We start from the raw sequence: 12,942 nt of genomic DNA, 5'->3' as shown, positions 1-12,942 counted from the left end.
AACCCCACCTGCTAACCAGCACGCACTCACCTTGCTCAGGTACCTGGCCAGGTTGGTTAGATTTATGTAGCCCAGTTGTTTTTGTCATGCGATGACCTGACCTACTCCTATTTCTCCTCCTTCTCCTCCTCCTCCTCCTCCTCCTCAAACCAACCAACCAATCAAAAACCAGGAGAGTGACATAGTTTGCAGTGCTTAAAACACACACAGACACACTCACACACAGACGCGACGCCCGCCAAAGACAAGAAAAGAGAGAGAGAGAGAGAGAGTCATACAATGCACGCAGGATAAAAGGAAAAAAACGGGAAGAGCGACCGAGGCTTGTGAAAGTCTGCTCACAGCTAGCAAAGGATACGCCCGTCTCGCTCTGTTCAAAGTAAAAGAAAGAGACCTTGGAGAAGAAGAAGAAGAAGAAGAAGGGGACAAAAAGAAAGAAAGAAAGGAGTAACGCGAAAGACAATCGGAAAGGAAGGAAGAAAGGAATTATAATATGTTAAAAAAACAACAACATTGTTTTAAATAATCAAAAACAGAATGTAAAACCATCCGCATAATTCTTAAGTTACGAAATACTGATCAATTCATTCCAACTTCAGAGTTCTGGAAGTAAGGAACCTTCTGCGAGTCTGACGTAGAAGAAAAGAAAGAAGAAGAAGAAGAAGAAGAAGAAAAGCATCAGAAAAAAAAAACCGGGGAAGGAAGGAAAGAAAGAAAGAAATAAACGAAGAAACAAAAGCCAAAAGAGTAAAGAAGGACTTGAACACAAAGAACCAATAATAAAAACTGAGAAAAACAACAACAAAAAACAACAACCAAAAAAAAACCCCAACAACAAAAACAAAACAAAAATGATAGAGAACAACAAAACGACAACAGCGACGACAACAGCGATGACAACAACAACAACAACAGCAGCAGCAACAACAACAACAACAACAACAACGCCAACAACAACACTGTCACTAATGCCGTCTCCCAGTGACTGCTCCCTTTGCGGCAGAATAGGATTCGCCATCCTGGGAATCGTGCTAGGGATTGGCACTGGTGCTGTGTTCGCCTGCAGTTATCACAACGTGCATGTGGCAGTGTGGGGCTTCCTGTCTGGTGAGTTCATCCTTTCTTTCTTTCCGTCTTTCTTTCTTTCTTTTATCCTTCCTTTCCGTCTATCTTTCTTTCTTTCTTTCTTTCTTTTATTCTTCCTTTCCGTCTTTCTTTTTTTCTTTTTATCCTTCCTTTCCGTCTTTCTTTCTTTTATTCTTCCTTTCCGTCTTTCTTTCTTTTATACTTCCTTTCCGTCTTTCCGTCTTTCTTTCTCTCTTTCTTTTATCCTTCCTTCCTTTCTGTCTATCTTTCTTTCTTTTATTCTTCCTTTCCGTCTTTCTTTCTTTCTTTCATTTATCCTTCCTTTCCGTCTTTCTTTCTTTTATACTTCCTTTCCGTCTTTCCGTCTTTCTTTTATCCTTCCTTCCTTTCTGTCTATCTTTCTTTCTTTCTTTTATTCTTCCTTTCCGCCTTTCTTTCTTTCTTTTATTCTTCCTTTCCGTCTTTCTTTCTTTTATCCTTCCTTTCCGTCTTTCTTTCTTTCTTTCTTTTATCCTTCCTTTCCGTCTTTCTTTCTTTTATCCTTCCTTTCCGTCTTTCTTTCTTTTATCCTTCCTTTCCGTCTTTCTTTCTTTTATCCTTCCTTTCCGTCTTTCTTTCTTCCTTTGTTTCTTTTATCCTTCCTTTCCGTCTTTCTTTCTTTTATCCTTCCTTTCCGTCTTTCTTTCTTTTATCCTTCCTTTCCGTCTTTCTTTCTTCCTTTCTTTCTTTTATCCTTCCTTTCCGTCTTTCTTTCTTTCCGTCTTTCTTTCTTTCTTCCTTTCTTTCTTTTATCCTTCCTTTCCGTCTTTCTTTCTTTTATCCTTCCTTTCCGTCTTTCTTTCTTTCTTCCTTTCTTTCTTTTATCCTTCCTTTCCGTCTTTCTTTCTTCCTTTGTTTCTTTTATCCTTCCTTTCCGTCTTTCTTTCTTTTATCCTTCCTTTCCGTCTTTCTTTCTTCCTTTGTTTCTTTTATCCTTCCTTTCCGTCTTTCTTTCTTTTATCCTTCCTTTCCGTCTTTCTTTCTTCCTTTCTTTCTTTTATCCTTCCTTTCCGTCTTTCTTTCTTTTATCCTTCCTTTCCGTCTTTCTTTCTTTCTTTTATCCTTCCTTTCCGTCTTTCTTTCTTCCTTTGTTTCTTTTATCCTTCCTTTCCGTCTTTCTTTCTTTCTTTTATCCTTCCTTTCCGTCTTTCTTTCTTCCTTTGTTTCTTTTATCCTTCCTTTCCGTCTTTCTTTCCTTTATTCTTCCTTTCCGTCTTTCTTTCTTTCTTTCATTTATCCTTCCTTTCCGTCTTTCTTTCTTTTATACTTCCTTTCCGTCTTTCTTTCTCTCTTTCTTTTATCCTTCCTTCCTTTCTGTCTATCTTTCTTTCTTTTATTCTTCCTTTCCGTCTTTCTTTCTTTCTTTTATTCTTCCTTTCCGTCTTTCTTTCTTTCGTTTATCCTTCCTTTCCGTCTTTCTTTCTTTTATTCTTCCTTTCCGACTTTCTTTCTTTCTTTTATTCTTCCTTTCCGTCTTTCTTTCTTTTTTCTTTTATCCTTCCTTTCCGTCTTTCTTTCTTTCTTTTATTCTTCCTTTCCGTCTTTCTTTCTTTTATTCTTTCTTTCCGTCTTTCTTTCTTTCGTTTATCCTTCCTTTCCGTCTTTCTTTCCTTTCATCCTTCCTTTCCGTCTTTCTTTCTCCCTTCCTTCTTTCCTTTCTTTTTTTCCTCTTCTTTCTTAATTTCTCTCCCTTTCTTTCTGTCTTTCTTTCTTTCTTCATTCCTTTTTTCCTTTCCTTCTTTCTTAGTTTCTTCCTTTTTTTTGTTTCTTTCTGTCTTTCTTTTTTCTTCTTCTTTCTTTCTCTTTGTGCTGTGTTCGCCTATGGTTATCACTACTTAAACGTGCCTGTCTATGGATTCCTTCCTTGTGAGCTTTTCCTCCTCTCTTCCTTCTTTTCTTCTTTCTTTCTTTTTTCTTTCGTTCTTTTCCAGCTAACTTTCTTTTTTTCTTCTTCTTCATTTCTTTCTTTATTTCTTTGTTTCCCCCTTTTTTTTCTTTTCCGTCTTTCTTTCTTTCTTTCCTTCTTTTCCACGCGCATGTGTGTGTGTGTGTGTGTGTGTGTGTGTGTGTGTGTGTGTGTGTGTGTGTGTGTGCTCGACATTGTAATGGGTCAGAAGACAACAGGATATTTCTGAATTCTAAGTTCCTTCCTTCCTTCTTCCTTCCTTTCTTTCTTTCTTTCTTTTGTTCTCTCTTTTTTTTCATCATTTCTTTCTTCCTTCCTTCCTTCTCCCTTTCTTTCTTTCTTTCTTTCGTTCTCTCTTTTTTCATCCTTTCTTTCCTTTCTTTTCATTTTCAAGACCAGGCAATCATTGGTCTTTTTGTAGCTGTTGTCTCATTCTCTTTTTTTATTTTATGAAATTTTTTGTCAACGTTATCATTTACACGTGCGGATTTTTGTTGTTTTTTTGTTATGTTTTTTGTTTTTTACTCACTTGTGTAAACGAAGTGAGTGTATTATAATCCGATGTTCGGTTCTCTCTCTCTCTCTCTCTCTCTCTCTCTCTCTCTCTCTCTCTCTCTCTCTCTCTCCTTTCTGTGTTAAACTGTAACATTGCCATTTTCTCTGGAAATACTTTGTCTGCCAATACCAAATTTGGATTAAACATAGAAGGAAAAAAGATTTCACTGTGATACCAATCATAATAGTTTGTAAGTCTTCCGAATTGAGCCGTATTTCCGGATCATTAACGATATATTTCGTTGAGGCTAGATCCTATTCCAAAGACACCATAAAACCGCTTCCCATTTTCCGGAACGTAGGCTGTTTGGTAAGATGACTGCATGACATCGTTGTTCTTGTTCGCATTTAAAAGAAAAGAAATGCAAATTCTGGTCAGAACACACTCAGTGACACTAACTACACCATCGACGTGTTTACTGCATATGAATAGTCTGAAGTGGACACTGAATTATTTAGAATGAACACGAAAGAAAATCTGAATCGACCGTTTCACGTTTCACTGAGTTTTGGTCACTGTTGTCTAGACAGGTCTGTGCCGATCTTAAAAAAAACAACCCAACCTAAATGTTGCAGTGTACCTGGGGAGATGCAAAGTCTCCTTTACTGCAGACTTTAAAGAATTTCTTAGATGCCCGAGATATATATCAAAATAACATAGTTCAAAAGACATTATCACCTCGAATACGGCAAACGAATTATCACGCTTAGAAAAAAAACAACAACAACAAAAAAACAACAACAACAAAAACAACAACAACAACAACAAACAAACACCAAAAACAAAATCAAAACAAAACAAACAAACAAAAAAACCCCCCAAAACAACTACAACAACAACAAAAAAAAAAAAAAAAAAAAGAAGAAAAAGTTTAGATATTAATATTTGAACATCATTTGTAGATCTAGATTAGCGCTGTGGGTAAAATTGTTTCCTATCGCCTGAGATTGATAGGATTCTGCTTTTTTACCTTAAAAAAAAAAAAAATCTTCACGAAGCTTTGTAATATAAGATACAGAACACATTTAGCTGTTTTATTTATTTATTTATCGCAAATATAATTATCACAAACGAGTCTAGAAGACCTTGTCTCTTTTGTTAATTCTTTTTTCTTTATTGTCCTGGTTCACCTCAAGACAAGCTACGATTTAAAAAAAAAAAAAAAAAATCACCTTTTTTCCAGTATGCATCTCTCATGCATTCAGTTCTGGATATCAAGAAAACAACAACAAACTCAAACAAAATGAATTAAAAACAAAAAAGAATGACATGAGAGTTAGTTTCAATCAGTCCCCCCCCCTCTCTCTCTCTCCCTCCCTCCCTCTCCCTTCGCCTTCACTCATGTCGTTGGTCTTAAAGGTCTTTATTTAGCTTGTTGGATCGGGTAATCACTTTGTTTTAACTCTCTCCATACGAACGGCGAAAGAGACGACGTTAACAGCGTTTCACCCCAGTTACCATCATCAAAATATTGCAAGCGGAAGGCTCTTATACTGAAGAGGTGAATGTTGACAAAGAATACCACAATTCTGGCGACGGAAGCTAAAGGTTGAGTCATTCAGACACCCACTGGACATCCGAGGGGTCTGTGTAGAGGAGAAGAGAGGACTGGCCGTACTGAATGAGTTAAAGGTCTTTATTTAGCTTGTTGGATCGGGTAATCACTTTGTTTTAAAATGATGTTTTCTATGCTTCTTTCTTTGTTCTTTGTTCTTCAGTCATCTTTTGCTAAAAGAGACCTTTCTAAGGATGAAAATCCTGGTATGCACTTTTCTTTTGCTTTTTACACCTGTGAATAATTGATGTTTTTTTTTTTCTCCAAAGGTTATCAGTAAGTCAAACACGGAGTGCGCGTACTTTCAGCAATGCCAAATAATAGCGTATTTTCTGCAATCCCGTATGTTTGTAGCCACCACACCTTTTTATTAAAAAAAAAAAAAAATTATTGAATTTTATTCAAACATTTTCCAGAAGAGTTTTGAAACATTACATCTTCAGAAAGTAATTATGTTCAATAATGCCTCTTGTTTTAAAAAGAGAAATCACAGTAATTGTTGATTAACAATTCGCATTTTCTTTCAAGACAGTCTTAGCTCTCCGAATTTTGTGTACTATTCGTAATTGAAGCCATTTAAGTTTTATGTCATCTGTTGTCTGTAGTTTTCCAAACACCTTTTTTTTTTATCGACTAAACATTCACTACCGACTTTACAAATCATTTTAGACGTCCGGTAGCTGTAAATTATTTGCAAAGGAAGAGTTTGTGTGTGTGTGTGTGTGTGTGTGTGTGTGTGTGTGTGTGTGAAATTTTTGCATTTGATCTTGATATCATATGTATTCTTTGCTTATCTTTCATAATTATTAGTAGTAATCATCATCATCATCATCATCATTATCATCATCATCGTCATCATCGTCACCACGATGATTATTATCAGATGCTAGAATTCAGCCCTTGTTGGGGTCTTTTGTGTTGGACCGGGGCTGAAAACTACAAATCAATCAGATTCTTTTTTTTCTTTTCTTTTTTCGATTTATAAAAAATTATTCTTCGGCATTTCGACGTTATCCTTAAACTCTTGAAATTCAAGATAGAAATACTTAACCCTTTCGCCGCCAGTCAATTTAGAGTACAAAATTCCCCTGTGGTATTAACGCAGATAAGACAGTGGCTAGGAATAGCTGGGGATTCCCCCCTGCGATGTATAGAAAATATGGCCTATCCTACCACCGGACATTACGAGCAGTAGGTTCATGGATAACAGACCAAAGAACGGTCACCTTTCAGTGACATGGGTCCTCTACCACGCCTGTGCATAAATGCGAGCTTGGCGGTGAAAGGATTAAAAAAAAAAGAAAAAAAAGAAAAAAAAGAAAAAAAAAGAAGATGCCACGTTGCCCAGTATCATATTGGTTTGTATTCGTTATTATTATTATTATTGTTGTTGTTGTTGGAAGTAGTATTAGTATTAGCAGTACTGTTGTTGTTGTTGTTCTTTTTCTCCTCCTCCTCCTGCTCATTCTTCTTCTCCTTGTTGTTGTTGTTGTTGTTGTTGTTGTTCTTCTTCTTCTTCTTCTACTTCTTCTTCTCCTCCTCATTCTTGTTCTCCTCCTCCTCCTCCTCCTTCTTCTTCTCCCCCTCCTCCTCCTCCTCCTTCTTCTCCTTCATCTTATTGTTGTTGTTGTTGTTGTTGTTGTTGTTCTTGTTCTCCTTCTTCTCCCCCTCCTCCTCCTTATTCTCTTCCCCCCTCCTCCTCCTCTTTGTTCTTCTCCTCCCCTCCCTCCTCCTTCTCATCGTTATCATCATCATAAACATCATTGTCATTTTACAGCTGCAGTGGCCGCGGTCACCCTGTACATGCACGTGACGCACGCGAGAGAGCGTGACGTCAAGTCCACGTCACAGCTCCGGGTGTTCATGTATTTCGGGTGTCTGGCGCAGGTCGCTGCCATCTCCGGCTGTGCCGTCTACGTGGCTCTGGCCCTCTACCTCCACCAAGGTACAGTGATGTTGCGTGTGGTGGTGTGGGTGTGGGTGTGGTGTTCCTCGGGGTGTGGTTGGATGTGGTATGGTGTGGTGGTGTTATGGGGTGGGGTTGGAGGTTGATGGGTTTTGTGTGTGGTGTGGTGTGGTGTTGTTGGGGTTTGGTGGGGTGGGATGTGATGTTGGGGTGTGGTGTGGTGTTGGGGTGTGATGGGGGTGTGTTGTGGGTGTGTGGTGTTGTGGGGTGGTGTTGGGGTGTGGTGTTGTTGGGTGTGGTGTTGGGGTGTGGTGTTGTGGGGTGGTGTTGAGGTGTGGTGTGGTGTGGGGTTTGGTGTTGTGGGGTGGTGTTGGGGTGTGGTGTTGTGGGGTGTGGTGTTGGGGTTTGGTGTTGTGGGGTGGTGTTGAGGTGTGGTGTGGTGTGGGGTTTGGTGTTGTTGAGTGGTGTTGGGGTGTGGTGTGGTGTGGGGTGTGGTGTTGTGGGATGGTGTTGGGGTGTGGTGTTGCTGGGTGGTGTTGGGGTGTGGTGTTGTGGGGTGGTGTTGGGGTGTGGTGTGGTGTGGGGTGTGGTGTTGTGGGATGGTGTTGGGGTGTGGTGTTGTGGGGTGGTGTGGGGTGTGGTGTTGTGGTGTGGTGTGGTGTGGGGTGAGATGTGGTGTGGGGTGTGGTGTTGCTGGGTGGTGTTGGGGTGTGGTGTTGTGGGGTGTGGTGTGGTGTGGGGTGTGGTGTGGTGTTGTGGTGTGGTGTGGGGTGTGGTGTTGTGGGGTGGTGTGTGGTGTGGTGTTGTGGTGTGGTGTGGGGTGGGGTGAGATGTGTTGTGGGGTGTGGTGTTGCTGGGTGGTGTTGGGGTGTTTTGTGGATCGCGGCGTGGTGTGTTGGACAGAGATGGGGTGCAGGTAAACAACCCCCCCGCCCCGCCCCGCCCCGCCCGACCCCCACCTCAACCCCACCCTCACCCCCCACTCCCCTTTATTATGCAAATTACTGTACCAAATCACCTGCAATAAATTACCTTTTTTTAAATCATACAACTTTCGAAAATTGCCTTCAATAATGACATTTTTTTTTTTTATCATACAGTTTACCCGCGGTTCAGGACAAAGTACCAGGCAGAATAAACACAGAATACTTCAAAGAGACACTCATGTTAACCTCCCTTTCGACACACATAATAATAATAATAAAAAAAAAACAAAAAAACTTTCTTTGAGACCCGAACCACGTTAAAAGAAGTATCAAAATCATTTCCGCACCTCTCCCCCCCACCCCCCCAACCCCTCACCCCACTCCCCCCCCCCCCATTTGTCATTCAAGATGAAAGGAAAGGAAAGAAAGGCGATTAACCCCCCCCCCCCACGTCCCTCCCCCTCCCCCCCCCAAAAAAAAAACCCCAACAAAACAAAACAAAAAAACAACAACAAAAAACAAACAAACAAAAGAACCACCCACCCATGGAATTCTCTCCGCACAAGAAGAAGACCATTTGTTCCGGGTGACATGATTCAGGTGACCCCTGTGAATGGGAGTTGTCGGGCTTCTTTTCGGCGGAGGAATGTGTGTGTGTGTGTGTGTGTGTGTGTGTGTGTGGGGGGGGGAAGGTGAGTGCTGGGGTGGCGGGAGGTGGGGGGGGGGGGAGGTAGTGGTGGTGGTGGTGGTGGTGGGTGGGGGGGGGTACCAAATCACTTCTCCACAGTGCGTTACCTAGTCAAACCCGCTCAACTTTACGGTCTTTACCGAACCCAGGGGTGGGGTTGGTGGTGGGGAAAGGGTGTGTGTGTGTGTGTGTGTGTGTGAAAGACCAGGATTCGCTGTGACAGCTATCAAACGGTAGGGTGGTGGAAGTAATAGGAAACGGCTAAACGAGCGTAAAACGGTAGTTCGTAAATGGTAACCTGTCCCTTCCAGATGTTTTGAGCTTCACTGGGGAGGGAAAAAAAAAAAAAAAAAGGAAAAGAAAAGAAAAGAAAAGAAAAAGAAAAAAAAATCAAAGATCTCGTGGAGGTACAAAAGTGTGTACAGTACTCCATGAATCAATACTTAATCTTTGACGAGTTACTGTTGAATTTGTATGTATGTATGTATGTATGTATGTATGTATGTATGTATGTATGTATGTATGTATGTATGTATGTGATCTGTCTGTCTGTCTGTCTATCTATCTATATATCTATGTATCTATCCATCTATATATCTATGTATGTATCTATCTGTCTGTTTGCCTGTCTGCCTACCTCTCTGTCTATCTGTCTTGGTTTTTTTTTTCTGTTCTTTTTGTCCATGTGGTTGTTTTGAATGCTCTCTGGCCTAGGCGCTACAGCCGTTGCAGTCGCTGTCGATTCCTGTAACATTGGATGATACTTCTTCATCCAGAGAGAGGAATATATCACTTACAGTGAAAAGACGTTACACTAAAGAACGAACGAAGAGAGGAATCACTGACCCGACACCATCAATGACTGTCCTTGAGGGAGTTGGAAATCCCTTTCCTTCTTTCTTTCTTTCTTTCCGACATTCGTTCTTTTCTTCTTTCTTTCTTCCTTCTTTTACTCCCCTTTCTTTCTTTCTTTTTTTTTCATTTCTGTCTTTTTTTTTTCTTTCTGTCAGAAAGAAAAGATATGAGCACATCACTCGTCTTTCGCAGCATCTCCATTGGCTCCCTGTCTCACACAGAATAAAGTACAATATCAGCACTCTATGTTAGAAATGTATATTCACAAATCTGCCCCTTCCTATCTCTGTGGCTGCCTTCACTTCTACGCTCTCTACGATCGGCTTCGGATCCACTCTGTTTACGCATACCCAGATTCAAACACTCCACTGTCGGCCGCTGTTCTATCTCTGTCTGCGGACTGTGCATTTGGAATGAACTTCCTCTTTCGCAAAGTCAGGTCTCCGCACTCAGCTCCTTTAGATCTGGCCTTAAAACCCACATTTTCCCAAGACAGCCTCCTTCCCCTGCCTCTTCCTTGTCTTCAGTTTCTCCAGTTTACAGTTATGCATGCGTGAGAATGACTGGTTCGAAAGCGCTTTGATTCGTTTCTGGACAAGATTCAGCGCTATATAAATACTAATTATTGATATATTTCTTTCTTTCTTTCTTTCTTTTGTTTCGTTCCCACTTACCTTTCTTTTCTTTTTTCTTTAAAAAAAAAATCTATAAAATGTATAACAAACTCTCACAAAATCCAAATCAGTTTATTGATCTATTTCTTATTATGAAAAGTCTCTTCGAATGAGGAATTTTTGTCCATCTTGCATCAGTGTCTCAGCAACAGTCCAAAGATAAACGCGTGTTTTTTTTTTTTTTTTTTTTTTTTAATTTGCCGTAGTTAGCTGCGACTCCCTGTTATTTTTACTCTTTTTTTTAATTAATTATTTTTTTTTTTTATAATTTACATTCTACATTATCAGTTTTGTTTTACAATCATTTAAAATAGTCCGGCAATTATCCAAACGTGTGTGTGTGTGTGTGTGTTTGTGTGCGTGTGTGTGCGTGCGTGCGTGCGTGCGTGTTTCCGTGTGTGATGCAGGGATAACGCTGCACGGAGAGGGATACGCACTGGCGGCTGTGTGGTGTTTGCTGACTGTCACGTGGGGATTCCAGCTCTTCTATTTTTCGCGCGCTTACTGTCGACAGCTGACCGGTGAGGCCCAGCCTTTGCTCCCGTCTGAAAAAAGACCCGTGGTCTACCGAGACATTGTGTGCTGCAGCATTCAGTGTTCGGAGTAGCTGGTCCACGGGCCTGTTTCAGCTGACACGGAATGGACTCGTGATCAAGCATTCTTTGTGGATGAACGTGAGAAGACAAACAAACAAACAAACTAAAAAAAAATAACCCCCCCAAAAAAACAAACAAACAAACAAACAAAACCAACAACAAAAAACAAACAAAAAACAACAACAAACAAACAGACCCACGAAAAAAAAGATCATGACATCCATTGGTCTTCAAATTATCTACGGCGTCAAATTGAATGTACAAAGTTTTAACATAATCACAAGAATGTGTGTGTGTGTGTGTGTGTGTGTGTGTGTGTGTGTGTGTGGAATAACGTTGTAAGAACTGAACTATTTGTGTAGTAGTCAAGGGAAGAACCTAGGCTGTGTGTTGTTATTCCCAGAGTTCCAATCATGCCATGCACAGGGCCAGAATTACCCCCTCTCCCCCCTCCCCCAATCCCTCCCCCCCACCCGCCCAATCATTTGACGTGGAGTGGGGTTCTTATCTGGGACATGGAAATGACAAATAAAGGCCCTGGAAATATGCAGCGCACATAAAAACAACAACAACAACAACAATTCACAAACGAACTCGTTGCAACACTAGCGTTGTCCCTGGCAAAGATTCCATCCACAGAACAGCAGTACTTTCGTGGTATGCTGGCCTTGTGGTAACACGTACGTCCCGGCTAAGACGCGAGGGAATCTGTGCCCTCGGGTTCGAATCCTGGCACACACACACACACACACACACACACCACACACACTTGTCGGCCGGAGTTTGATTCCGCCGCTCCACCGTTAAACTTCGTGTGGTGGTATGAACGCCGCAGGACATTCGGATGAAACTACGGTTAAGGCAAGACACTACAGTCAAATAATGATTTTTTTTCCAGTTTTTCTCTCCAGCAATATCTCTTCTTTTTTTTTTTGTCTACAAGGTGTTTTGTTTGTATTTGTATTTCTTTTTATCACAACAGATTTCTCTGTGTGAAATTCGGGCTGCTCTCCTCAGGGAGAGCGCGTCGCTACACTACAGCGCCACCCATTTCTTTGTAATTTTTCCTGCGTGCAGTTTTATTTGTTTTTCCTATTGAAGTGGACTTTTCTACAGAATTTTGCCAGGAACAACCCTTTTGTTGCCGTGGGTTCTTTTACGTCCGCTAGGTGCATGCTGCAGACGGGACCTCGGTTTATCGTCTCATCCGTATGACTAGCGTCCAGACCACCACTCAAGGTCTAGTGGAGGGGGAGACAATATCGGCGGCTGAGCCGTGATTCGAACCAGCGCGCTTAGATTCTCTCGCTTCCTAGGCGGACGCGTTACCTCCACTTTGTAAAGCGCTTAGTCCCAAGCGAATAATGCTACACTATAGCAACCGTGAGAAATCTGTCGCGACTGGAGAATCATGCTACATACACAACACAGCACAGCATGATATAACTGATGTAAATTCTTTCAATACGCTGAATGACAAAGCACAGACAGACAGAGATACACACACATACATACACACACACACACACACACACACACACACACACACACAACAAAGCACAGACACAAACACACACACACACACACACACACACACACACACACATTGCAATATTTTATTTCAAAACAATTAAAGAGATTTCCCTATTTCTGCACCCGTGTTATATGTGCACAATGTGATGTTGTTTGCGTATTCACAATACAGCGATTAAACATTTATTTTCTAATAAAATTATTTCTATTTCCTTGTTTGCTGTGGAACGAATCAAAGAGAATGGAAAACAGGAAAACAAAGGATGAGAGACAGGCTGGGACACACACACACACACACACACACACGTGCACGCACACACACACACACACGCATCCAAGCGCACGCGCGCGCGCAGATGCAGACACAGACACACACAGACACAGACACAGGCACACACACACACACACACACACACACACCCGTTGTTGTTCTTGTTTAGTTATGTTTTGTTTGTCTTGCTGTTGTTTTTGTGTATTGTTTTGTTTTTCTGTTTTTTGTTTCTTTGTTCCTTTGTCTTATTTTCTGCCCCAGCACCATTTCAGTGTCATTACCCTCAAGCACGCCGCACATTCCGAGTCCCCGCCGCCCCCCCCCCCCTCTCTCGCTCCTCCTCCCACCTCC

At 41.3% G+C, this 12,942-nt stretch overlaps 1 protein-coding gene across 1 annotated transcript; it reads left to right on the top strand.

The window, feature by feature from the left end:
* Positions 1–228: 228 nt before the first annotated feature.
* On the top strand, positions 229–12,363 carry LOC143276175 (heme transporter hrg1-A-like). The gene is made up of 3 exons (XM_076580600.1): positions 229–1,107; positions 6,920–7,087; positions 10,599–12,363. Exons 1-3 carry the CDS (start codon positions 852–854, stop codon positions 10,796–10,798), a joined length of 624 nt encoding a protein of 207 aa, XP_076436715.1. The 5' UTR covers positions 229–851; the 3' UTR covers positions 10,799–12,363.
* Positions 12,364–12,942: the final 579 nt, after the last annotated feature.

Source organism: Babylonia areolata, chromosome 31 (assembly GCF_041734735.1).
Source record: "Babylonia areolata isolate BAREFJ2019XMU chromosome 31, ASM4173473v1, whole genome shotgun sequence".
Taxonomy (NCBI): domain Eukaryota; kingdom Metazoa; phylum Mollusca; class Gastropoda; order Neogastropoda; family Buccinidae; genus Babylonia; species Babylonia areolata.
Note: the sequence above shows the minus strand (reverse complement) of the source record. Positions and strands in the feature narration are given on the sequence as shown.